At 33.9% G+C, this 27559-nt stretch overlaps 1 protein-coding gene across 1 annotated transcript in view; it reads right to left on the bottom strand.

The window, feature by feature from the left end:
* The window catches only part of LOC131803242 (uncharacterized), a 45890-nt gene extending 29601 nt beyond the window's left edge, over positions 1–16289 (bottom strand). Inside the window, exons 1-2 of the mRNA XM_059124338.1 lie at positions 16089–16289; positions 15912–16046 (exon numbers count right to left, since the gene is read on the bottom strand). Coding sequence (XP_058980321.1) covers positions 15912–16046; positions 16089–16289 — 336 coding nt within the window. The remainder of the gene's footprint in view (positions 1–15911; positions 16047–16088) is intronic.
* Positions 16290–27559: the final 11270 nt, after the last annotated feature.

Raw genomic sequence — 27559 nt, 5'->3', positions numbered from 1 at the left:
TCCGTCTTCGACTGTAGTATCAATTACGAACTTCAAACACTAAATTTGAAACAATTCCGGTGAATGAATTCCATAAAATCAAAATACCGAATATCGGGTGGTACCGTTATATGGGGGCTATACGAAGACATGGACCTGCACAGGCAATTTTCTGTCATAAGCTGTAGTATTCATTAAAATCATCAAAATACCGATTATTAAGGGGTACCGTTATACGGGGGCTATACGAAGACGTGGACCTACATGGTTAATTCTCTGTATTAGGATGTAGTATATATTAAGAACTTCAAATACCAAGTTTTAAACATTTCCGGTTGATAATGTCGCTAAAATAACGAATATCGGGTGGTACCGTTATATGGAGGCTATACGAAGACGTGGACCCACATGGCAAATTTTGTGTTTTATATTGTAGTATCTGTTATGAACTTCGAAGACAATTTTCTGTCATAGGCTGTAGTATTCATTACGAACTTCAGATACAAAATTTGAAATACTTCCGGTAAATAATACCGTTAAAATCATCATGACGGTACCACCCGATATTCGGTATGGTACCGTCATATGGGGGCTATACGAAGACGCGGACTTGCAGAGACAATTTTTTGTCTTCGACTGTAGTATCCACTACTAACTTCAAGTACTAAATTTGAAAAATTCCGGTAAATGAAGTCGCTAAAATCATCAAAATACCGAATATCTGGTAATACCGTTATCTGGGGGCTATACGAAGACGTGGACCCACTTCAACTACAAAATTTGAAGCAAATCAGGTAAATAATGTCGCTAAAATCATTAAAATACCGAATATCATGGGGTAACATTATATAGGGGCTATACGAAGACGTGGACCTGCACAGACAATTTTCCGTCTTCGACTGTAGTATCCATTACGAACTGCAAATCCTAAATTTGAAACAATTCCGGCGAATGAATTCCCTAATATCGCCAAAATACCGAATATTGTTAGATACCGTTATGTAGGGGCTATACGAAGACGTGGACCTACATGCTTAATTTTCTTTCTTAAGATGTACTATTCATTAAGAACTTTAAATACCAAATTTGAAACAATTCCGGTTGATATTATCGCTGAAATCATCAAAATATCAAATATCGGGTGGTATCGTTATATGGGGGCTATACGAAGACGTGGACCCACATGACCCATTTTCTGTTTTATGCTGTAGTATCTGTTACGAATTTCAAATACCAAATTTGCAACAATTCCTGTAAATAATGTGGCTAAAATCATCAAAATACCGAATATCAAGGGGTACCGTTATATGGGGGCTATACCAAAATGTGGACCCACATTGCCCATTTTCTCTTGTATGCTGTAGTAGCTGTGACGTACTTCAAATACAAACTTTGAAACAATTCCTGTAAATAATGTCGCTAAAGTCATTAAAATACCGAATATTAAGGGGTAACAATATATTGGGGCTATACGAAGACGTGGACCTGCACAGACAATTATCTGTCATAGGCTGTAGTATTCATTACCAACTTCAAATACAAAATTTGAAATACTTCCGTACCGTTATATGGGGGCTATACGAAGACGTGGACCTGCACAGACAATTTTCTGTCTTCGACTGTAGTATCCATTACGAACTTCAAATATCAAATTTGAAACAATTCCAGTTGATGATATCGCTAAAATCATCAAAATAGCGAATATTAAGGGGTAACGTGATATGGGGGCTATACGAAAACGTGGACCCACATGACCCATTTTCTGTTGTATGCTGTAGTATCTGTTGCGAACTTCAAATACCAAATTTAAAACAATTCCGGTAAATAATGTCGCTAAAGTCATCAAAATACCGATTATTAAGGGGTAACAATATATGGGGGCTATATAAGACGTGGACCTGCACATACAACTTGCTGTCATACGCTGTAGTATTCATTACGAACTTGAAATACTAAATTTGAAATAGTTCCGATATATAATTTCTCTAAAATCATCAAAATACCCAATATCGGGAGGTACCATTATATGCGGTTATACGAAGACGTGGACCTACATTGTTAATTTTCTGTCTTAGGATATAGTATCCATTAAGAATTTCAAATACCAAAAGTCAAACAATTCCGGTAGATAACCTCGCTAAAATCCTCAAAACACCGAATATCGGGTGGTGTTGTTATATGGGGGCCATACGAAGACGTGGACCCACCCACGTATCTATTACGAACTTCAAATACAAAATTTGAAATAGTTCCGGTAAATAATGTCGCTAAAATCATCAAAATACCGAATATCAAGGGGTACCGTTATATGGGGGTTATACGAAGACGTAAACCTGCACAGACAATTTTCTGTCATAGGCTGTAGTATTTATTACGAACTTCAAATACAAAATTTGAAATACTTCCGGTAAATAATGTCGCTAAAATCATCAAAATACCGAATATCGGGTGGTGTTGTTATATGGGGGCTATATGAAGACGTGGACCCACCCACGTATCTGTTACGAACTTCAAATACAAAATTTGAAATAGTTCCGGTAAATAATGTCGCTAAAATCATCAAAATACCGAATATCAAGGGGTACCGTTATATGTGGGCTATACGAACCCGTGCACCCACATGGCAAATTTTGTGTTTTATATTGTAGTATCTGGTATGCACTTCGAAGACAATTTTCTGTCATAGGCTGTAGTATTCATTACGAACTTCAGATACAAATTTTGAAATACTTCCGGTAAATAATACCGTTAAAATCATCAAAATACCGAATATCGGGTGGTACCGTCATATGGGGGCTATACGAAGACGCGGACTTGCACAGACAATTTTTTGTCTTCGACTGTAGTATCCACTACGAACTTCAAGTACTAAATTTGAAAAATTCCGGTAAATGAAGTCGCTAAAATCATCAAAATACCGAATATCTGGTAATACCGTTATCTGGGGGCTATACGAAGACGTGGACCCACATGGCCCATTATCTGTTCTATGCTGTAATATCTGTTACGAACTTCAAATACAAAATTTGAAGCAAATCAGGTAAATAATGTCGCTAAAATCATTAAAATACCGAATATCATGGGGTAACATTATATGGGGGCTATACGAAGACGTGGACCTGCACAGACAATTTTACGTCTTCGACTGTAGTATCCATTACGAACTGCAAATCCTAAATTTGAAACAATTCCGGCGAATGAATTCCCTAATATCGCCAAAATTCCGAATATTGTTAGATACCGTTATGTAGGGGCTATACGAAGACGTGGACCTACATGCTTAATTTTCTTTCTTAAGATGTACTATTCATTAAGAACTTTAAATACCAAATTTGAAACAATTCCGGTTGATATTATCGCTGAAATCATCAAAATATCGAATATCGGGAGGTATCGTTATATGGGGGCGATACGAAGACGTGGAACGGCACAGCCAATTTTCCGTCTTCGACTGTAGTATCAATTACGAACTTCAAACACTAAATTTGAAACAATTCCGGTGAATGAATTCCATAAAATCAAAATACCGAATATCGGGTGGTACCGTTATATGGGGGCTATACGAAGACATGGACCTGCACAGGCAATTTTCTGTCATAAGCTGTAGTATTCATTAAAATCATCAAAATACCGATTATTAAGGGGTACCGTTATACGGGGGCTATACGAAGACGTGGACCTACATGGTTAATTCTCTGTATTAGGATGTAGTATATATTAAGAACTTCAAATACCAAGTTTTAAACATTTCCGGTTGATAATGTCGCTAAAATAACGAATATCGGGTGGTACCGTTATATGGAGGCTATACGAAGACGTGGACCCACATGGCAAATTTTGTGTTTTATATTGTAGTATCTGTTATGAACTTCGAAGACAATTTTCTGTCATAGGCTGTAGTATTCATTACGAACTTCAGATACAAAATTTGAAATACTTCCGGTAAATAATACCGTTAAAATCATCATGACGGTACCACCCGATATTCGGTATGGTACCGTCATATGGGGGCTATACGAAGACGCGGACTTGCAGAGACAATTTTTTGTCTTCGACTGTAGTATCCACTACGAACTTCAAGTACTAAATTTGAAAAATTCCGGTAAATGAAGTCGCTAAAATCATCAAAATACCGAATATCTGGTAATACCGTTATCTGGGGGCTATACGAAGACGTGGACCCACTTCAACTACAAAATTTGAAGCAAATCAGGTAAATAATGTCGCTAAAATCATTAAAATACCGAATATCATGGGGTAACATTATATAGGGGCTATACGAAGACGTGGACCTGCACAGACAATTTTCCGTCTTCGACTGTAGTATCCATTACGAACTGCAAATCCTAAATTTGAAACAATTCCGGCGAATGAATTCCCTAATATCGCCAAAATACCGAATATTGTTAGATACCGTTATGTAGGGGCTATACGAAGACGTGGACCTACATGCTTAATTTTCTTTCTTAAGATGTACTATTCATTAAGAACTTTAAATACCAAATTTGAAACAATTCCGGTTGATATTATCGCTGAAATCATCAAAATATCAAATATCGGGTGGTATCGTTATATGGGGGCTATACGAAGACGTGGACCCACATGACCCATTTTCTGTTTTATGCTGTAGTATCTGTTACGAATTTCAAATACCAAATTTGCAACAATTCCTGTAAATAATGTGGCTAAAATCATCAAAATACCGAATATCAAGGGGTACCGTTATATGGGGGCTATACCAAAATGTGGACCCACATTGCCCATTTTCTCTTGTATGCTGTAGTAGCTGTGACGTACTTCAAATACAAACTTTGAAACAATTCCTGTAAATAATGTCGCTAAAGTCATTAAAATACCGAATATTAAGGGGTAACAATATATTGGGGCTATACGAAGACGTGGACCTGCACAGACAATTATCTGTCATAGGCTGTAGTATTCATTACCAACTTCAAATACAAAATTTGAAATACTTCCGTACCGTTATATGGGGGCTATACGAAGACGTGGACCTGCACAGACAATTTTCTGTCTTCGACTGTAGTATCCATTACGAACTTCAAATATCAAATTTGAAACAATTCCAGTTGATGATATCGCTAAAATCATCAAAATAGCGAATATTAAGGGGTAACGTGATATGGGGGCTATACGAAAACGTGGACCCACTTGACCCATTTTCTGTTGTATGCTGTAGTATCTGTTGCGAACTTCAAATACCAAATTTAAAACAATTCCGGTAAATAATGTCGCTAAAGTCATCAAAATACCGATTATTAAGGGGTAACAATATATGGGGGCTATATAAGACGTGGACCTGCACATACAACTTGCTGTCATACGCTGTAGTATTCATTACGAACTTGAAATACTAAATTTGAAATAGTTCCGATATATAATTTCTCTAAAATCATCAAAATACCCAATATCGGGAGGTACCATTATATGCGGTTATACGAAGACGTGGACCTACATTGTTAATTTTCTGTCTTAGGATATAGTATCCATTAAGAATTTCAAATACCAAAAGTCAAACAATTCCGGTAGATAACCTCGCTAAAATCCTCAAAACACCGAATATCGGGTGGTGTTGTTATATGGGGGCCATACGAAGACGTGGACCCACCCACGTATCTATTACGAACTTCAAATACAAAATTTGAAATAGTTCCGGTAAATAATGTCGCTAAAATCATCAAAATACCGAATATCAAGGGGTACCGTTATATGGGGGTTATACGAAGACGTAAACCTGCACAGACAATTTTCTGTCATAGGCTGTAGTATTTATTACGAACTTCAAATACAAAATTTGAAATACTTCCGGTAAATAATGTCGCTAAAATCATCAAAATACCGAATATCGGGTGGTGTTGTTATATGGGGGCTATACGAAGACGTGGACCCACCCACGTATATGTTACGAACTTCAAATACAAAATTTGATATAGTTCCGGTAAATAATGTCGCTAAAATCATCAAAATACCGAATATCAAGGGGTACCGTTATATGGGGGCTATACGAACCCGTGCACCCACATGGCAAATTTTCTGTTTTATGCTGTAGTATCTGTTACGAATTTCAAATACAAAATTTGAAACAATTCCTGTAAATAATGTCGCTAAAATCATCAAAATACCGAAAATCGGGTGGTTCCGTTATATGGGGCTATAAGAAGACGTGGACCCACATGGCAAATTTTCTGTTTTATGCTGTAGTGTCTGTTACGAATTTCAAATACCAAATTTGAAACAATTCTTGTAAATAATGTGGCTAAAATCATCAAAATACCTAATATCAAGGGCTACTGTTATATGGGGGCTATACGAAGACGTGGACCCACATGGCCCATTTTCTGTTCTATGCTGTAGTATCTGTAACGTACTTCAAATACAAAATTTAAAACAATTCTGGTAAATAATGTCGCTTAAATCATCAAAATACCAAATTTCAATGGGTACCGTTATACGAAGACATGGACCTGCACAGACAATTTTCTGTCATAGGCTGTAGTATTCATTACGAACTTCAAATACAAAATTTGAAATACTTTCGTGCCGTTATATGGGGCCTATACGAAGACGTAGACCTGCACAGACAATTTTCTCTCTTCGACTGTATTATCCATTACGAACTTCAATTTGAAACAATTCCAGTTGATAATATCGCTAAAATCGTCAAAATACCAAGTATCGGTTGGTACCGTTATATGGGGGCTATACGAAGACGTGGACCCACATGACCCATTTTCTGTTTTATGCTGTAGTATCTCGAACTCGAACGTAGATTCGAACTTCAAATACCAAATTTGAAACAATTCCGGTAAATAATGTCGCTAATGTCATCAAAATACCGAATGTCAAGGGCAAACGTTATATGGGGACTATACGAAGACGTGGACCTGCACAGACAACTTTCTGTCATACGCTGTAGTATTCATTACGAACTTAAAATACTAAGTTTGAAATGGTTCCGATAAATAATTTCTCTAAAATCATCAAAATACCCAATATGGGGAGTATATGTGAGGTCTTCCTTCTGGCTCAGGAAAGATAAGATAAGGTAAGTAAGAAAAAGGGGTGGGGGCGGGTAAACATCATTGGACACCTGTGTAATTAAGATAAGGGGGTAAACATCAATAGACACCTTTGTAATTATGATAAGGGGAGGGGGGATAAACATCAATGGTCACCTGTGTAAAGGGTCATAAGAAAGGGAAGGGGATTAGCGGTAATAAGTTATGACAAGTTCGGATCGATCTTATTTTGTGTAGTAAGAAAACAAATTCTCTGTGTAAAGGGTTATAATAAATTATGATAAGTTCGGATCGATCTAGTTTTAAGTGAGGATTTATTTCACACCTAGAACAATTCAATAAAGGGAAGGGGACTAGGGGCAAAAAATTACTGTTCTTGTGTTCCAGTTGTTTGAAGTAAAAAACAAATCATAGTTGTTTATATTGTTACTAAATAGACATAGAGCAATCCAACGTACATTTTTGAGTTGCGGTAAAAATGACGTGGAGTTAGATAATTTTGTTTGACTTCTGTGTGAGGTTTTTCTTCACACCTATAGTTTACGTTGTTGTTAGCTAGAAAATTACTGGTGGTTCCTGTAAACAACTGTTTAACTAGGTAGACATTTTTTAGACATGTGACCAGAAAAGATTTTTTTCACACGCGTGGTAACTAAGGTCAACTCAAGTGACCATTTTTGAGCAAATATTGTTGTATAAGAATGTTTACATATACGATCGTGCCTAGGGATAAACATTCAAATGTTTTTCCACTTTTGTTTGTGTGTTTCACATCAACATCCTAGTTTATATTTACAGTTGGATAGTTACTTGCTTTATCCTTATTTGATAGGATAAATTCTAATTGTAAATGATACAATATTGAGATAACATAAATGAAAATGTAAGATTAGAATTGTATTCAGAGTTTTTATCGGAAATAATGCTTCGTCTAGGACGTTTAAAGCAGCGCACAATTTGTAGAAAGTCATTCAGTCTTCAAAAACATTCTCCGTATACAATAATTGCAGCAAGGAAATTTTCCCAATACGAATGGAGTGACGCAGAGTTTTTTGAGGACTTTGATGTGGATAAAGAGGTGGCAAAATATTTTAAAAAAGAAAAAGAGAGAGTCGCCAGAAGAAATGAAGAAGCCCCTACATGCGGGCTTAATGGTAATGAAGGAGATTCGATTGAATTCCGTGAAGACGAAATGATTGGAGACTTAATTGATGAAGACTTCCACATAATAAATGACATTTTTTTATCAGGTGACACGAAGACTTTTAGCATTCTCTGAGGAGCCCTGGGAGAAGATCAGACAACACAATAAGTCTATCAGCGTGATTACTATCTCCCCCTCCTTCCCCAAGACATATCGAACACCAGTAATGCTATAGAAGATGACCGTGGTGGTGAAATAAGTGAAGCAGACGAAATCTTTCAAAACGGACAGCAGTTGGTAGCCATCAGAATGATGATGAATGGTTGATACAATTCAGTGCGGAGACTCAACATATAAACGGAAGGGATTCTGAGCCACAACAAAATAATTTATTTGTAGATTTAATTTCATCTATTTCTAGTAATATAGAGCAATTGAAAATTCTGGTTGAAGACTTAATAGATGATGATCCTATTACAATATTTATAAAAAATTAAAACAAAAAAAATGTATTTCTTTATATTACATTTATGGGGTTAGAAAAGGTGCAAATATATTTTATGTAGGAGGGAAAGAGAAAGACAGTGAATCTTTTGAATATAAACAGCTGGTGATGTCGAGTAAAATATCGCAGTGTAATATCAAGACTCAGAAAGCATGGATTTAATTAATTCCTTCAATAGTCTGAACTACAAAAAACCCTTAGTGTGAAGGAAATGGAAATAAATAAGCAATATGCAATTGCAGGAGCATATAAAACGCAAACAAAATATGGAAACAAGATAGTATTGAAATTGGATGATTCAATTCTATATGCTTGCGAGATTCCCTTCCCTAGGATATGATGCCATAAAACAATTAAGTCAAGGAGGATTTTCAATCACAAAAACACTTTTGCATGAAGGGAATGACAATATGTCAAATAAGTTGGAGTTACAACACATATTACCAACAGAGTTTTTTTTACTCCCAATATACATCTAATACATGAATAGAAATAAAAAAAAATTTAACACATAGATTAAGTAAAAAAAGAAATCTATATTTTAAAACAACACCAATTTTTATTTAATGCTATGTAGTAATGATAGATTTTTTTCTATAAATGTTGAATTCTACCGTAAAAGAAAGTTAGTACGTAATCCAGCTTTCACCATTAAAATGCATCGCTTCAATATTGGAAATTTAAAAACGCCAAATATCATAGAAATGTATTTCCATAAAGAAATACATATAGTATGCTACAATACTATAGTATGCTACCCAATGTGTGCAAGGTCCATTATAAGAATCAAGATTTATAATTCCAGATTCTATGTTACGTGGTTTACAAGGTAGTTTATCCCGCATGTAAACTCCCCTTGAATTTGGAATATATTTCTTTCCAAACAATTCAATATCAATATACGTCAAAGGTCTATTGATGCAGCTGACTCAGAATTTTTTTGTTCAAGATTTCTTTTTGTATACAATACCCATTCCATTTTTATATGGTTTGAGGTATAGGCCGTTACCAATGGCGATGTTCTCCATAGATTTATTATGACGAATGTTTTCTTCAAGTTTCTTCTCAGCATTCTTGGCTGAGTTAACTGCTTTCGCTATTGTTCAGCCTCCCGTAGCTAATGCACATACAGCACTCAGTGCTGTAAATATTGGTATTATAGGAAGAAGTCCTCCAATTTTTGGTACTCGTATAACCCTTAAATGCTTGTCCTATTGTTTTACGAGCAAATTTTATGGCACTATTAATATCGCGTGGTTTCGCCTTTCTAAGGATTGGAGTTGCATTTTTAACAGTCGAAGAAAATACCTTTTTTCTGCATTCAACATTTTTAGTTTTACCCATACCTAATTTTGATTTAGCCTTCATGGTATTGCTAACTAAAAAAGCATTAATATTTTCACCCCAGTTACTATCTTTTGCTTTCGCTCGTTGCTAAGCGCTTTCAGCTAGGTCTTGACACGCTTTATGCTTTATATCATTAGTTTTGGAATACTCAATATCATGTAGTTTGCAAGCTGAATCTAAACCATTTATTCCTTTATCGCCTTTTCTCAATCTATTTTCCAATTTTGTACAAAATTCATATCCAGATAAATGAAGCTCGAATGGTAGTGCGTCAATAGTGTTATTCAATAATTTTCTTCCTCGAATGATTCGTTTATAATTAATTAAGTTTTTATAATAAACAACCATTTTATATGTTGATCATTAATCTAAAAGAGAAAAAATTTTAAATTTTATAGAGCATTCAATTTAATACACAGCCTCACAAATGCGTTTGGTGAAACAAGATACGAATATTAATGTGAAAAACATTGATTTTAATAATCTTAACAACGATAGGCGTCCCTTATTACCTAATTCCATTAGAGCTGTAATAGTAGGTCCATCAAATTGCAGAAAAACTAATATCATGATTAGTTTAATTGAAAGCCCTAACGCATTAAAATTTAAAAATATATACTTATATCCAAAATTTCTTCAGCAACCAAAATATAAGTATTTGGAAGAGTTAATTACACCCATTAAGTCAATGGTATTTCACACATATGCTGAAAACATTGACGTTCTACAACCAAATTAGGCGGAGGAAACTTCGATAATGATCTTTGATGATGTCGCTTGTCAAAATCAAAACAAAATATGAGCATACTTTTGTATGGGTAGACATAGAAATATAGACTCCTTCTATTTATGTCAAGCATATACACGAATTCCTAAACGTCTTATTAGAGATAATGCCAACTTCATAATAGCTTTCAAACAGGATAATATCAACATGAACGCATTTAATGATCATATTTGAGGCGATATGTCATTCAACAAGTTTAATGTAGAGAATGTTGGAGCGATGAATATGGATTTTTGGTTATAAGTAAAGAATATACCATAACTAACGGTCGCTATAGAAAAGGATTTCTTCATTCATATTTAGTGCTTTATAATATCTTGAATAAAGCACATCTATATTCAATCGAAACCGCTTCAAAAAAAAAAAAAAAAAAAAAAAAAAAAAAAACCATCTGGAGCTGACCTGTTCTCCTTACTGAACACCGCCCTATTTCAAACTGACCTGATAATAATAATAATAAGCCTCCCCTGTTTCAAACTGACCTGTTTACTGTAGACCGATCCTGTTTCAAACTGACCTGTTTATTGTAAACCGCCCTGTTTCAAACTGAACTATTTACTGTAAACCGCCCTGTTTCAAACTGACTTGTTTATAATAAACCGCCCTGTTTACATAAACTCTGCTGTTCCTACACTGCAAAGCGATCTGTTTACCATAAACCGATCAGTTTAGGATTACCTTTGTTCTGTTGAAAAATCTTAATAATGACTGGAAGAAAAACAATGGATGAGAATGTTTTAAAAAAACTCATTAAATCAAGGAGTATTCTGAGGAAAAAATTTCAATCTATTAAAGAAGGAGAGGATGACATCGGAAGACGACTACAGCATACATTTAAACCCATTATAAAACCATTAAATGATGTGGTTATATTATCACATTTAAACTTCAATGAAACAAAAAGTCGATAAACGCCATGAAAGGAAAACGAACTAAAACTAGAAAAGGACTTTGTTGTCAAAAGTGAACTTAAAGATGACTCTAATGACGATGATGATACATTCTATTCTGAAGAGGAGGAGGAGAAAGGAGAAGATTGGCAGTATAAAAAGGGGGTGGAAAGCCTTACATCCTTATGTAGATATAATACATACGATAATATATACGGTCCCCAGAAAGAAGAAAATGGTGATTGGAAATTCGGTGACAGTAAAACGTACTTTGTAGATGTCAAAAAAAAATTGGGAACCAAACATGGGCTTTATCAAGCGGTCTATACAATCCTTTACTTCACAAAAGTCCTACTGGTTTTGATAAATTTGAATTAGATATATATATAAGAAAATTGTAGAGAGTACGTGCGTACACCGGAGAAATTATGAATCAACCGGACAAATTAGAGGTAATAAAGGTCCGAAGTATACAAAGATTATAAAAAAACTGTTTCAATCAACTCACATAGGTGAAGGATTAATGAACGTTAATCTAAAGAAACCAAATTATATATATGGGAACGATCCAAATGAGTTGGTTGAACGTTTAGAATTATTAATAGCCTCCAAAAATGCTGGTCATACAAATCAGGACAATGAAATAATATCAATAATTCAAGAGGTAAGAGAAGACAATATAATACACTGACGGGGGGCAGGGTCACTACTCAAGTTCTAGTAATTTGACAAAAAATGCTTCATAAGTCTTTGGAATTGATATTGACCAGCATTACAAGAAGAGTGATATCATCAGAGATATGAAATTTATTTAATGAAATAAATCACCTAAAAAGAAAATAAAACAAATATAGAAATGATAAGAGCATTATATCGCCAATGTCAATGCCACATAGTATTATATTGAATAAAGTTCTCAATAAATAAATATGGAAAGAAGGACTATAGTAAATGAACTCCATTCTCAAGCGAGGAAACGTTTTCCTCACCGAAGAGTTATTACAAAGGGTATTGATGATTTATGGTAAGCAGATTTGATTGAAATGGGTAATTATTCAACCATTAATAAAGGATATAAATATTTGCTAACTGATATTGATCAAACCAAAAAGCGCGAAAGATGTATGCGCGGCATTTCAAAAAATTTTGATTGCTGGCTGAGTGCCTAACAACTTACAAACGGATGATGGAAAAGAGTTTTTTAACAAAGACTTTAAGAAGTTAGCAGATATATACGCAACAAATCACTATTCTACATATAGTGTTATGAAAGCCTCAATTGTTGAATGATTTAACAGAACCTTGAAAAATAAAATTTTTCGAGAATTTTCTTATAATGGTACATATCATTGGATTGATATCTACAGAAAGCTGGTTCATGAATACAATCGAACTAAAGATGGAACTATAAATATGCGACCCATTGATGTAACCAAGAGCAATGAACAAATTTTGCTAGATTCAGCGTACAATCACATTAAAACATTTCTTAAACCAAAGTATCGTGTTGGATATTATGTTCGAATAAGTTAATATAAAAATGTATTTGAAAAGAGTTATACACCAAACTATAGCACTGAAATCTTTCGCATAAAATCGATTCAAATTACAAATCCTGTGACATATATTTAGGAGGATTATGAGGGTAATCCTATCAAGGGAGGATTCTATAACGTAGAAATTAAACATACTCGTTTCCCAAATACGTACCTGGTAGAAAAGTCTTAAAATCAAAAGGTGATAAGGTATATATAAAATGGTTGGGGTTTACAAACCATCATAACTCATGAATAAATAAAACTGATATATTATAAAAAAAGAAAAAAAAGTTAAATAAAAATTTATAAAATAAAGTAAAGAAAAATGTGTTTTCATTTATAAGCAAGCACTCATAATGTCAATAACATTGGCTCTAACGGGAAAATCATCCGTTTTAACGGCAGATTATTTTCCGCCAATTCAGGTGTTAGGAGATTATGAGTGTGCCTTAATTGATTTTCATTCATATAATTTTATACCTAATTTTGATTATGATAATAATCTATTTCATATTGGAGGACAAATAATAGAGATTCCTATTGGTCCATATGAACTTGAGGATATAGCTGACTATTTTAAAACATCATATAAAAACGAAAACAATACAAAATCCATTGAAATTGTAGCTAATTACAACACACTACAGCTTGAAATATTTTCCTCCCATGACTCAATCGATTTTAATCAGCACCGTTCTATAAGCTTACTATTTGGATTCGAGGGCGGTATCTTACTACCAGGAGGAAGACATTGCTCACAACTCCCAGTAAATATTTTGCGAGTAAACGCAATTCAAATTCAGTGTAGTATAACTACGGGAGCATACATGAATAACACACATGTACATACTTAATATAAATTAGGAATAAATGTTTCCCCTGGATATAAAATAGATGAAATACCTCGTAATTTGATTTATTTACCTGTGAATGTGAAAGAAATAAGTTGGCTAAAAATTTGGATTATTGATCAAGAACAACGCCTGATTAATTTTCGCGGCGAAGAAACTACTCTTCGGCTACATTTGAGACCTATATCAAAATTATTATATGTAATAAATATATTAAAACACAGAAAGAGTCTCGCATTCCTACAAAAACTTAAAACACGAGCACTGACGGAGGAAAATTAAAAATTTTTGAAATCCGTTAAACTGCACTTAAAGGAAAATGTCTGAAATACTTAATGTTGAAGACGCACCGTATTCTGATGACAGCATAATCAAAAAAGATTATCACAGCTATGTACCCTACACTCGTTTTTTAAGAATAATGATGAAATTAGAATTACAATACAAAATCGAGATTTATATGTGTTGCCAAGTGAGAGTTACTTCTACGTTGAAGGTGTAATAACAACATCAGATGGAAACTTAACGGCTAATGCTCGTTTACGTAAAAACTGCGTAGCATATTTATTTGATGAAATACGATATGAATTAAATGATATCGAAATTGATTGTACACGCTATTTAGGAGCATCGAGCACTATTACAAATTTTGTTTCTCTTACAAGTGTTGAGAGTAATATTATGAGAAATGCTGGATGGACTAATGGTGCTGATTTAAATAGGAACATGTTAAATTTTTGTATTCCACTTAAAATGCTGTTGGGGTTTGCAGAGGACTATAATAAAGTAATATTAAGTAGTAAACATCATGTAATCAAAATGCATGTTATTCTACCGATACTAACGAGAAGCTCAATGTAGAAATAAATAATGTAACATGGAGGATACCTCATGTACGCTTAGCAGATTCATCAAAGCTGCAGATTATGAGAATAATAAATAATGGAATGGAAAAACTCTTCCTATTGCTTTTCGAAGTTGGGATTGTCATATTAATCCAACGTTTCAGGGTGCAACTAAATGTCATTGGAATGTAAAATTGTCGACTAATAGAGAACGCCCACGCTTTATATTACTCGCCCTAGAAAAAGAATGGGAAATTTATTCACTCAAATTTTGTAATCGTAAAATGTTCATTTGAATTCAGAAGCATATCCGTACGATGATTTAAATCTGAAGTTTAATGAAAACAAAAATGCCGTACTTTACGATATGTATGCGAAATTTCAACAAAACTACTTTTTAAGGGAACCGCAACCAATATTATCTTGGGAAGAGTTTAAAGAAAATCCAATTGTTGCAATTGATATAAGCCACCAAAACGAAGTAGTCAAAAAAGACATTTTAAAAATATTTTTATATTGTTTAATTATTTCTTCGTTTTGTTATGTAAAAGTAGATATAAACATATACATATGTGAGCGTCAAATGAAAGTAAACACCTCATATTAATTAACAAAAAACTTAATTTTATTAAAACAAAAAGCGATATAAAAAAAATAAATATTATAATTAATGAGTAATAAAAGACTAAACAAAAGTGCAAAAAAAGAATATGAAATAATGGAAAATAAATAAAAATTGACTTCATATATTTTTTTCTCTAATTTAGCGCGTCAAATGAAAGTAAACACTGCTAAATACATGTCCTTAAATTAATTTAATTTTTACTTTTTAGTATTTTGTTTGGAGTCCTTTCGATTTAATTACTGCTTCCAACCTCCTAGGCATTGATTCAACAAGTTTTTTTGTAAACTGAGGTGGAATTTTGCTCCATTCATCCTGTAACGCTGCCTTTAGACCATCGTTGGAAGAAATATTTCTTTCTCTTACTTTTTTGTCCAAATATTCCCAAAGATGTTCGATTGGATTAATGTCTGGGGATTGTGGAGGATGATCAAGTGTTTTGTGTGTGCAGTACAGCAGCCATTCTTTAACAATTTTAGCAGAATGTTTGGGATCATTATCCTATTGGAATATCCATTGCCCTGTTAAGCCCAATTATTCTACACTAGGAGCAACATTGCGCTGTAGAATTTTGAGGTAATCTTTTTTTTTCATTGTTGATTCTATAAATTCCATTTTGCCGGCCTCCGGTGCTGCCATGCATCCCCAGACCATTACGGATCCTCCACCATGTTTCACAGTTTTAACCACGCAGTTATCCTTTAAAGCTTCGTTGGCACTACGCCATATTTTTGGCGTAAACATTATATTTTCCCAAAATGATATGGGATGATTTTTGTATTTTTTGGCAAAATTTAACCTTTTAATTTGGTTCGGCTTTGACACATAAGGCTTTTTACGTGGAACTCTGCCATGCAAACCATTCTGGTGAAGGGATCTGCGAACTGTACTGGCACTTACCATCTTCCCAGTCTGCTGCGATATATTCTCAGCTATTTTAACTGCACTCGAAGTCGGATTTGCCTTAACTTCCCTAACAATGGCTCTTACTTCTTGCTCTGTAAGACACCTTGGCCGTCTTCCTCGCGGTAAAATCTCCAATTTTTGATGTTTAGTGAATATGTCTATAATTTTTTTTATAGTACAATGGTTCCTTCCAACAATTGTACCAATTTCACGAAGGGATTTGCCTTTTTTACGCAAATCAATAACGATTTTACGGACATCATCTGAAGTTTGTTTTCCCATTTTTTATTTTTGTGTAATAAACTGTGACGACACAGCTTACTTATTCGCAAGAAAAAAAATTTAAAGTCACAAAAATTTCTAACGGTACTTTGCCTCTGTGATGCCAATCAAAAATAATGTTCGCAAAGTTGCCACCATACTTTTTCTGGGATGTCTGTTCTACGAAGGATGCCACTGTTTACTTTCATTTGACGCGTTTTTTTAGGGAAATTAATAAATGAAGTCAATTTTTATTTATTTTCCATTATTTTAGATTTTTGTTTTTTTGGACTTTTATTTAGTCTTTTGTTACTCATAAATTATAATATTTATTTTCTTTTATATCGCTCTTTGTTTTAATAAAATTAAGTTTTTTGTTAATTTATATGAGGTGTTTACATTCATTTGACGCTCACAGTATATTATCAATATCAATTGCTTCATTTAATAGGTTTATAAAGTTTTTTTCACGCTCTATAGCTACATGACCCCAAGCATATGTGTTCACCTTATCTTGGCGAACCATTCTTTTAGTATCTTTAAAACTTAATACAATTTTAGATAACTCTTTTTAGCTTTTATTAACTTTCACGGCGTCATCTACCGTATAAGAGTGCGTTTTTGAGCCTAAACCAACTACTTCAAGCATAATTTTTCCACAATTCTCGTCTTTCATCATACCTATAACTTTTTTATTTCGTCGGGGTATGTTATACGCATTGTCCTCAGGGTAAGCTGATCTATCGAAGTATTGATCAACATCTGCTCTTATATCCTCATAGATATCTTCAGTATATATAGTATATAAAGTATATATGAATGAATCCGTATCCATATAATTTAGAATTACGCGCTCACCAAATTTATTCTTCATATAACCGTAATGGAAATCATAAATTTTCCATTTTGCTAACTTTCGGTTAGTTGTTTGATGATTTACTAACTTTATATCTTTCCGTTTATTTATATTTTCCATAGCTTTTACAAATACTGCATTATTGAAGAGTTTAAATAAATTCCTTAAGAAATCATTATCCGCTTTTTGTCTTTCTTCAGTATTTTTATCTATATATGAAGCCAACCAGGGAGACTGATCAAAGGAAATTACGCGATGAACTTTACCCAAAACCAGACCATTATCTAAGCATTACTTTAAAGTCATATAATGTATGCTATACGATTTCTTTGGATCAAAATCGGCAATCAGTTTGTCATATTTTGAACCCCCAACTTTTTTGTTTTCAGAGCAGAAAGGAATTTAAATGTTTAAATCTCAAAGGAATTTAAATGTTCATAACAGAATATTCCCTTTTACCTCATGAGAGTGAATTCATTATCATTGGTGAAATGTTTTCTAATAGATAACATATCTCCATCTGTACAGTAGCTAAAGCACCTAAACTACTAGCCATAAAACGAATTGAATCCAAAAATCTATATTCAAACGTCTTGCGTCTATCATAAGGATTCATATTCACCGTATACGATAAAGAAATATATTTTCCTTTTGTTAGAGGAATTATAGTTGTGTTACCCTCTATAGTGGTCAAAAGCTCTTTAACAAGCAAATGATAATCATATTCTGAAAAATTATGGAAAAATATTGGGATGAATTGTGCTACCGTATAATTAATGTTGCATACATTATGAGCTGCCCCTCTAATTTTACCAGTTACGTGACAATGATCACTAAATTTATCATCATATAAATTTTTATCACAAATATGGCAGTTTAGTGCTGAGTCAAATATACTTTGCTCGATAGATGATAGCGGTTTCATTGGCATATTAAGAGACAAGTAATTATTATAAATTTCTCTACAGGAAACATCTAATTGCTCTATAAATTTCTGAGCTGCATCCTCACCACTATAGTGATGATATACATCTAAACTACTATCAAATAAACATTTAATATTGAATCCATATGCACATGGAATATGCTTCTTAATTCTTTCCCCACCTGCTATTAAGTTTCTAAAACACATTCAAAATCTGCATAAATAACAAATGGTACGTCCATTTGTTTTCTAAAGTTCTTAAATTCTAAAATACTTTCCTCAACTGTGGACATATTTGTGACGACACGACTACAATACCTTTTGTGAATAACCGTAAGATCTTCTCTGGGGATGCAGTAGAAACAGCTATTACAAATTGATATTTTTCTTCTATTAGTAGTAAGCTGACTCCTCATCAATCTGAAAGAAACCAACATGTTAAATACACAAATTGATACATTGTTTATATTATATTTACCATGAAACATGCTTTACTAATATGAATCGCAATACATAAAGACATATGGTCGCCTCTTTCTTTCAGACATCTGTTGCTGAATATTTTGTTCATTTCCTTCGTGATTGTCCATTTGTTGTTGTTGAGAAGCTTGATATTGTTGTTGGTTATATTTTTGCTGTTCATTTCCTTCGATATTTTCCATTTGCTGATGATGGTGATATGTTTGATATTGCGACTGTTGTTCATTAACATTGTATTGTTGTTGGTATGTTTGATATTGTTGCTGTTGATTTTGAAAACTGTGTGGTTCCTGTTGTTGATCAAGTTGTTGCTGCTGTGATGTATGAAGTTCTTTTTTCTGTTGTTGATGTAAAATATATGGATGGAAGCGATTATTTTGATATGATTGTAGTTGTTGATTATATTCTCCAGAATAATTGTATTGCCCATGATTATTGTATTGTCCAGCATGATGATATTGCTCAAAATTATATTGACCTTGTTGTTGCTGATTGTGATGAGTTCCATAATGAAATTCTAATGCTTCAGAATTTATAAATATCTGATTACATAAATTACATAACTTATGTAGTTCACAATGCTTTTGATATTCCATGCTGTTAACAAACTCTACAGCGCAAATATTGCATTTAAAAGCCATCGAATTCATTTTTGAGTTTTTTTCTTATTTTATTCAGAAAAAAATTAAAAAATAGTGCAAAAAATATTCTTTTTCTTTGTAGGGAGCGTGGTTTTTCGTCGAAGTCTCAACAGAAAATTAAAATTTTCATTTAAAATAAAAAAAGGAAAAAAATCATTTCAGTTTACAACAATAATGCACACGGTAGGATACACATATGGATAATTTGATACCTATTATTAAAAACATGATTTCACGAAAATTTACGATATTTACGAAAGAAATATTTCAATATATTTAAAATGGTCTCACATCTTAAAAATGACTTTGAAATGTCTTCCTATTGAAGCAGGTGTGAAAAGAAAACACTCGTAAATAAAATAAATAAAGGGTTGATAAAAAAAACTGTGAGGTATGTAAAAACAATAACCTCAGCAGAAAAGAGCGCCACTTTTCTTCAGCATACAAGTCTTTTCAACAGGACCGGAATCGGTCTTTTGATATTGTACTATTTAAAAAAAAAAAAAAAAAAACATTCGAAAATAATATTGCACATTTAACCACAATCAATGAAAACACAAACAAAATTAGAAAAAACACTTGAATGTTTTTCCCTAGATAGGATCGTATATGTAAACATTCTTATGTAACAATATTTAGTTACCACGCGTGTGAAAAAAAAAATCTTTTCTGGTCACACGTATAAAAAAGTCGTCCTACTCAAACAGTTGTTTAAAGGAACCACCAGTAATTTTCTAGTTAACAGTACAGTAGATGCGAAGAAAAACACAAGTCAACCTCGACCTCGACATACAAGTCAAACAAAATTATTTAACTCCACGTCATTTTTACCGCAACTCAAAAATGTATGTTGGATTGCTCTATGTCTATTTAGTTACAACATAAACAACTAGGATTTGTTTTCTTACTACACATAACTCGAACACAAGAACATTAATTTATTGCCCCTGTTTACTGTACATGTTATAAAAATAGTACATGTTATAAAAATAGTTTGTGTGTTGAATGTTCTTCTTTAAATTCTTATCTCATTTTTATTTGTCTTTTCCGAAGAATGTAAATTAGTTATATAAAGAAAACACTTAAGAAGCATGTGTTTTCCATATGCTAGGTTTATGGTCGGTAATAAATAATGTAATAAATGTCACGGCCATAAATAGAAGATAAAAAAGAGTCGATCACGAATTAGGTACGCTTCGTTTTCTCCCGCAACGTATTGTGTGCGTTAATGCACAGCGTGCATTAGTAAATAAAATGCATTTGTTAATGTATTAGATGTAAGCTTTAGTATTAAGGATATGTTGTAAATAAATTGAGTTCCCTTCCAGCCACGAAACGAGAAACATAATCTCGCGGCGTTTTCTCTTTCGTTAGTTACATCGCTTTGTGATGAGGTTAGGAGTCGACCTCATCAGCCCCTAATCCTCTTCCCTTTCTTGAATTGTTCTAGGTGCGGAATAAATCCTCACTTAAAACTGGATCGATCCGTACTAATCATAATTTATTACCGCCTTTCCTTCCCTTTCTTATAACCTTTACATAGATGACCATTGATGTTTATCCCCCCTCCCCTTATCTTATTTACACAGGTGTCCATAATGGGTGGTGTTGTTACATGGGGGCCATACGAAGACGTGGACCCACCCACGTATCTGTTACGAATTTCAAATACAAAATTTGAAATAGTTCCGGTAAATATTGTCGCTAAAATCATCAAAATACCGAATATCAAGGGGTACCGTTATATGGGGGGGCTATACGAAGAAGTGGACCTGCACAGACAAATTTCTGTCATAGGCTGTAGTACTCATTACGAACTTCAAATACAAAATTTGAAATAGTTCCGCTAAATAATGTCGCTAAAATCATCAAAATACCGAATAGCGTAAGTAACCGTTATATGGGGGCTATACGAAGACGTGGACCTGCATAAACAAGTTTCTTTCTTAGAATGTAGTATCCATTAAGAACTTAATATACTAAATTTGAAACAATTCCGATGAATAAATTCCCTGTAATCATCAAAATATAGTATATCGTAAGGTACTGTGTTGGGATGTAGTATCCATTAAGAACTTCAAATACTAAATTTGAAACAATTCCGGTAGATAATGTCGCTAAAATCATCAAAATACCGAATATCGAGTGGTACCGTTATATGGGGGCTATACGAAGACGTGGAACTACATTGTTCATTTTCTGTCCTAGGATGTAGTATCTGTTATGAACTTCAAATGCCAAATTTGAAGCAATTCCGGTAAATAATATCGCTAAAATCATCAAAATACCCAATATCGGGTGGTACCGTTATATGGGGGCTATACGAAGACGTGGACCCACATGGCCCATTTTCTGTTTTATACTGTAGTATCTGTTTCGAACTTCAAATACCAAATTTGAAACAATGCCGCTAAATAATATCGCTAAAATCATCAAAATACCGAATATCGGGTGGTGCCGTTAAATGGGGGCTATACGAAAACGTGGACCCACATGGCCCATTATCTGTTTTATGCTGATACGAACTTCAAATACAACAGTTGGACAAATTCCGGTAAATATTGTCGCTAAAATCATCAAAATACCGAATATCGTAAGTAACCGTTATATGGGGGCTATACTAAGACGTGGACCTGCATAAACAATTTTCTGTCTTGGAATGTAGTATCCATTAAGAACTTCAAATACAAAATTTGAAATAGTTCCGCTAAATAATGTCGATAAAATCATCAAAATACCGAATAGCGTAAGTAACCGTTATATGGGGGCTATACGAAGACGTGGACCTGCATAAACAATTTTCTGTCTTAGAATGTAGTATCCATTAAGAACTTAATATACTAAATTTGAAACAATTCCGGTGAAAAAAATCCCTGTAATCATCAAAATATAGTATATCGTAAGGTACTGTGTTGGGATGTAGTATCCATTAAGAACTTCAGATACTAAATTTGAAACAATTCCGGTAGATAATGTCGCTAAAATCATCAAAATACCGAATATCGAGTGGTACCGTTATATGGGGGCTATACGAAGACGTGGAACTACATTGTTCATTTTCTGTCCTAGGATGTAGTATCTGTTATGAACTTCAAATGCCAAATGTGAAACAATTCCGATAAATAATATCGCTAAAATCATCAAAATACCCAATATCGGGTGGTACCGTTATATGGGGGCTATACGAAGACGTGGACCCACATGGCCCATTTTCTGTTTTATACTGTAGTATCTGTTTCGAACTTCAAATACCAAATTTGAAACAATGCCGCAAAATAATGTCGCTAAAATCATCAAAATACCGAATATCGGGTGGTGCCGTTAAATGGGGGCTATACGAAAACGTGGACCCACATGGCCCATTATCTGTTTTATGCTGATACGAACTTCAAATACAACATTTGAAAAAATTCCGGTAAATATTGTCGCTAAAATCATCAAAATACCGAATATCGTAAGTAACCGTTATATGGGGGCTATACTAAGACGTGGACCTGCATAAACAATTTTCTGTCTTGGAATGTAGTATGCATTAAGAACTTCAAATGTCAAATTTGAAACAATTCCGGTAAATAATATCGCTAAAATCATCAATATACCGAATATCGGGTGGTACCGTTATATGGGGCTATACGAAGACCTGTACCCACATGACCCATTTTCTGTTTTATGCTAAAATATCTGTTGCGAACTTCAAATACCAATTTTGAAACAATTCCGGTAAATAATGTCGCTAAAATCATCAAAATACCGAATATCAAGGGGTACCGTTATGCGAAGACGTGGACCTGCACAGACAGTTTTCTGTCATAGGCTGTAGTATTCATTACGAACTTCAAATACAAAATTTAAAATAGTTCCGTTAAATAATGTCGCTAAAATCATCAAAATACCGAATATCGTAAGTAACCGTTATATGGGGGCTATACGAAGACGTGGACCTGCATAAACAAATTTTTGTCTTGGAATGTAGTATCCATTAAAAACTTCAAATGTAAAATTTGAAACAATTCCGGTAAATAATATCGCTAAAATCATCAAAATACCGAATATCGGGTGGTACCGTTATATGGGGGCTATACGAAGACCTGGACCCACGTGACCCATTTTCGGTTTTATGCTGTAGTATCTGTTGCGAACTTCAAATACCAATTATGAAACAATTCCGGTAATTAATGTCGCTAAAATCATCAAAATACCGAATATCAAGGGGTACCGTTATGCGAAGACGTGGACCTGCACAGACAGATTTCTGTCATAGGCTGCAGTATTCATTAAGAACTCTTATTAACTTTATTTTGGCTTAAGGTCAATTGAAAAACATCAGTGTTTTCTTTTTATAATTTTGATTTTTATTTTCCGATATTTCGACTGTCTTCGACAGTCATCTTCAGGGAAAAATACTACAAAGATACAAAACAATTAACAATTAGGATAACAATAATAACACACAATTTTACTTTTTATTGAGAAAATTGTGTGTTATTATTGTTATCCTAATTGTTAATTGTTTTGTATCTTTGTAGTATTTTTCCCTGAAGATGACTGTCGAAGACAGTCGAAATATCGGAAAATAAAAATCAAAATTATAAAAAGAAAACACTGATGTTTTTCAATTGACCTTAAGCCAAAATAAAGTTAATAAGAATCAATATACAGGTCAACAATAAAAAACAACAACATTCATTAAGAACTTCAAATACCAAATTTGAAATAGTTCCGGTAAATAATATCGCTAAAATCATCAAAATACCCAATATCGGGTGGTACCGTTATATGGGGGCTATACGAAGACGTGGACCCACATGGCCCATTTTCTGTTTTATACTGTAGTATCTGTTTCGAACTTCAAATACCAAATTTGAAACAATGCCGCTAAATAATGTCGCTAAAATCATCAAAATACCGAATATCGGGTGGTGCCGTTAAATGGGGGCTATATGAAAACGTGGACCCACATGGCCCATTATCTGTTTTATGCTGATACGAACTTCAAATACAACATTTGAAAAAATTCCGGTAAATATTGTCGCTAAAATCATCAAAATACCGAATATCATAAGTAACCGTTATATGGGGGCTATACTAAGACGTGGACCAGCATAAACAATTTTCTGTCTTGGAATGTAGTATCCATTAAGAACTTCAAATGTCAAATTTGAAACAATTCCGGTAAATAATATCGCTAAAATCATCAATATACCGAATATCGGGTGGTACCGTTATATGGGGGCTATACGAAGACCTGTACCCACATGACCCATTTTCTGTTTTATGCTAAAATATCTGTTGCGAACTTCAAGTACCATTTTTGAAACAATTCCGGTTAATAATGTGGCTAAAATCATCAAAATACCGAATATCAAGGGGTACCGTTATGCGAAGACGTGGACCTGCACAGACAGTTTTCTGTCATAGGCTGTAGTATTCATTACGAACTTCAAATACAAAATTTAAAATAGTTCCGCTAAATAATGTCGCTAAAATCATCAAAATACCGAATATCGTAAGTAACGAAGACGTGGACCTGCATAAACAATTTTTTGTCTTGGAATGTAGTATCCATTAAGAACTTCAAATACAACATTTGAAAAAATTCCGGTAAATATTGTCGCTAAAATCATCAAAATACCGAATATCGTAAGTAACCGTTATATGGGGGCTATACTAAGACGTGGACCTGCATAAACAATTTTCTGTCTTGGAATGTAGTATCTGTTATGAACTTCGAATGCCAAATTTGAAGCAATTCCGGTAAATAATATCGCTAAAATCATCAAAATACCCAATATCGGGTGGTACCGTTATATGGGGGCTATACGAAGACGTGGACCCACATGGCCCATTTTCTGTTTTATACTGTAGTATCTGTTTCGAACTTCAAATACCAAATTTGAAACAATGCCGCTAAATAATATCGCTAAAATCATCAAAATACCGAATATCGGGTGGTGCCGTTAAATGGGGGCTATACGAAAACGTGGACCCACATGGCCCATTATCTGTTTTATGCTGATACGAACTTCAAATACAACATTTGAACAAATTCCGGTAAATATTGTCGCTAAAATCATCAAAATACCGAATATCGTAAGTAACCGTTATATGGGGGCTATACTAAGACGTGGACCTGCATAAACAATTTTCTGTCTTGAAATGTAGTATCCATTAAGAACTTCAAATACAAAATTTGAAATAGTTCCGCTAAATAATGTCGATAAAATCATCAAAATACCGAATAGCGTAAGTAACCGTTATATGGGGGCTATACGAAGACGTGGACCTGCATAAACAATTTTCTGTCTCAGAATGTAGTATCCATTAAGAACTTAATATACTAAATTTGAAACAATTCCGGTGAAAAAATTCCCTGTAATCATCAAAATATAGTATATCGTAAGGTACTGTGTTGGGATGTAGTATCCATTAAGAACTTCAGATACTAAATTTGAAACAATTCCGGTAGATAATGTCGCTAAAATCATCAAAATACCGAATATCGAGTGGTACCGTTATATGGGGGCTATACGAAGACGTGGAACTACATTGTTCATTTTCTGTCCTAGGATGTAGTATCTGTTATGAACTTCAAATGCCAAATTTGAAACAATTCCGATAAATAATATCGCTACAATCATCAAAATACCCAATACCGGGTGGTACCGTTATATGGGGGCTATACGAAGACGTGGACCCACATGGCCCATTTTCTGTTTTATGCTGTAGTATCTGTTTCGAACTTCAAATACCAAATTTGAAACAATGCCGCTAAATAATATCGCTAAAATCATCAAAATACCGAATATCGGGTGGTGCCGTTAAATGGGGGCTATACGAAAACGTGGACCCACATGGCCCATTATCTGTTTTATGCTGATACGAACTTCAAATACAACATTTGAACAAATTCCGGTAAATATTGTCGCTAAAATCATCAAAATACCGAATATCGTAAGTAACCGTTATATGGGGGCTATACTAAGACGTGGACCTGCATAAACAATTTTCTGTCTTGAAATGTAGTATCCATTAAGAACTTCAAATACAAAATTTGAAATAGTTCCGCTAAATAATGTCGATAAAATCATCAAAATACCGAATATCGTAAGTAACCGTTATATGGGGGGTATACGAAGACGTGGACCTGCATAAACATATTTTTGTCTTGGAATGTAGTATCCATTAAAAACTTCAAATGTAAAATTTGAAACAATTCCGGTAAATAATATCGCTAAAATCATCAAAATACCGAATATCGGGTTGTACCGTTATATGGGGGCTATACGAAGACCTGGACCCACGTGACCCATTTTCGGTTTTATGCTGTAGTATCTGTTGCGAACTTCAAATACCAATTATGAAACAATTCCGGTAAATAATGTCGCTAAAATCATCAAAATACCGAATATCAAGGGGTACCGTTATGCGAAGACGTGGACCTGCACAGACAGTTTTCTGTCATAGGCTGCAGTATTCATTACGAACTTCAAATACCAAATTTGAAATAGTTCCGGTAAATAATATCGCTAAAATCATCAAAATACCGAATATCGTAAGTAACGAAGACGTGGACCTGCATAAACAATTTTTTGTCTTGGAATGTAGTATCCATTAAGAACTTCAAATACAACATTTGAAAAAATTCCGGTAAATATTGTCGCTAAAATCATCAAAATACCGAATATCGTAAGTAACCGTTATATGGGGGCTATACTAAGACGTGGACCTGCATAAACATAAATACCGAATATCGTAAGTAACCGTTATATGGGGGCTATACTAAGACGTGGACCTGCATAAACAATTTTCTGTCTTGAAATGTAGTATCCATTAAGAACTTCAAATACAAAATTTGAAATAGTTCCGCTAAATAATGTCGATAAAATCATCAAAATACCGAATAGCGTAAGTAACCGTTATATGGGGGCTATACGAAGACGTGGAC

The sequence above is a fragment of the Musca domestica genome, unplaced genomic scaffold (assembly GCF_030504385.1).
Source record: "Musca domestica strain aabys unplaced genomic scaffold, Musca_domestica.polishedcontigs.V.1.1 28, whole genome shotgun sequence".
Classification (NCBI taxonomy): domain Eukaryota; kingdom Metazoa; phylum Arthropoda; class Insecta; order Diptera; family Muscidae; genus Musca; species Musca domestica.
This window is presented reverse-complemented; position numbering and strand designations above follow the sequence as displayed.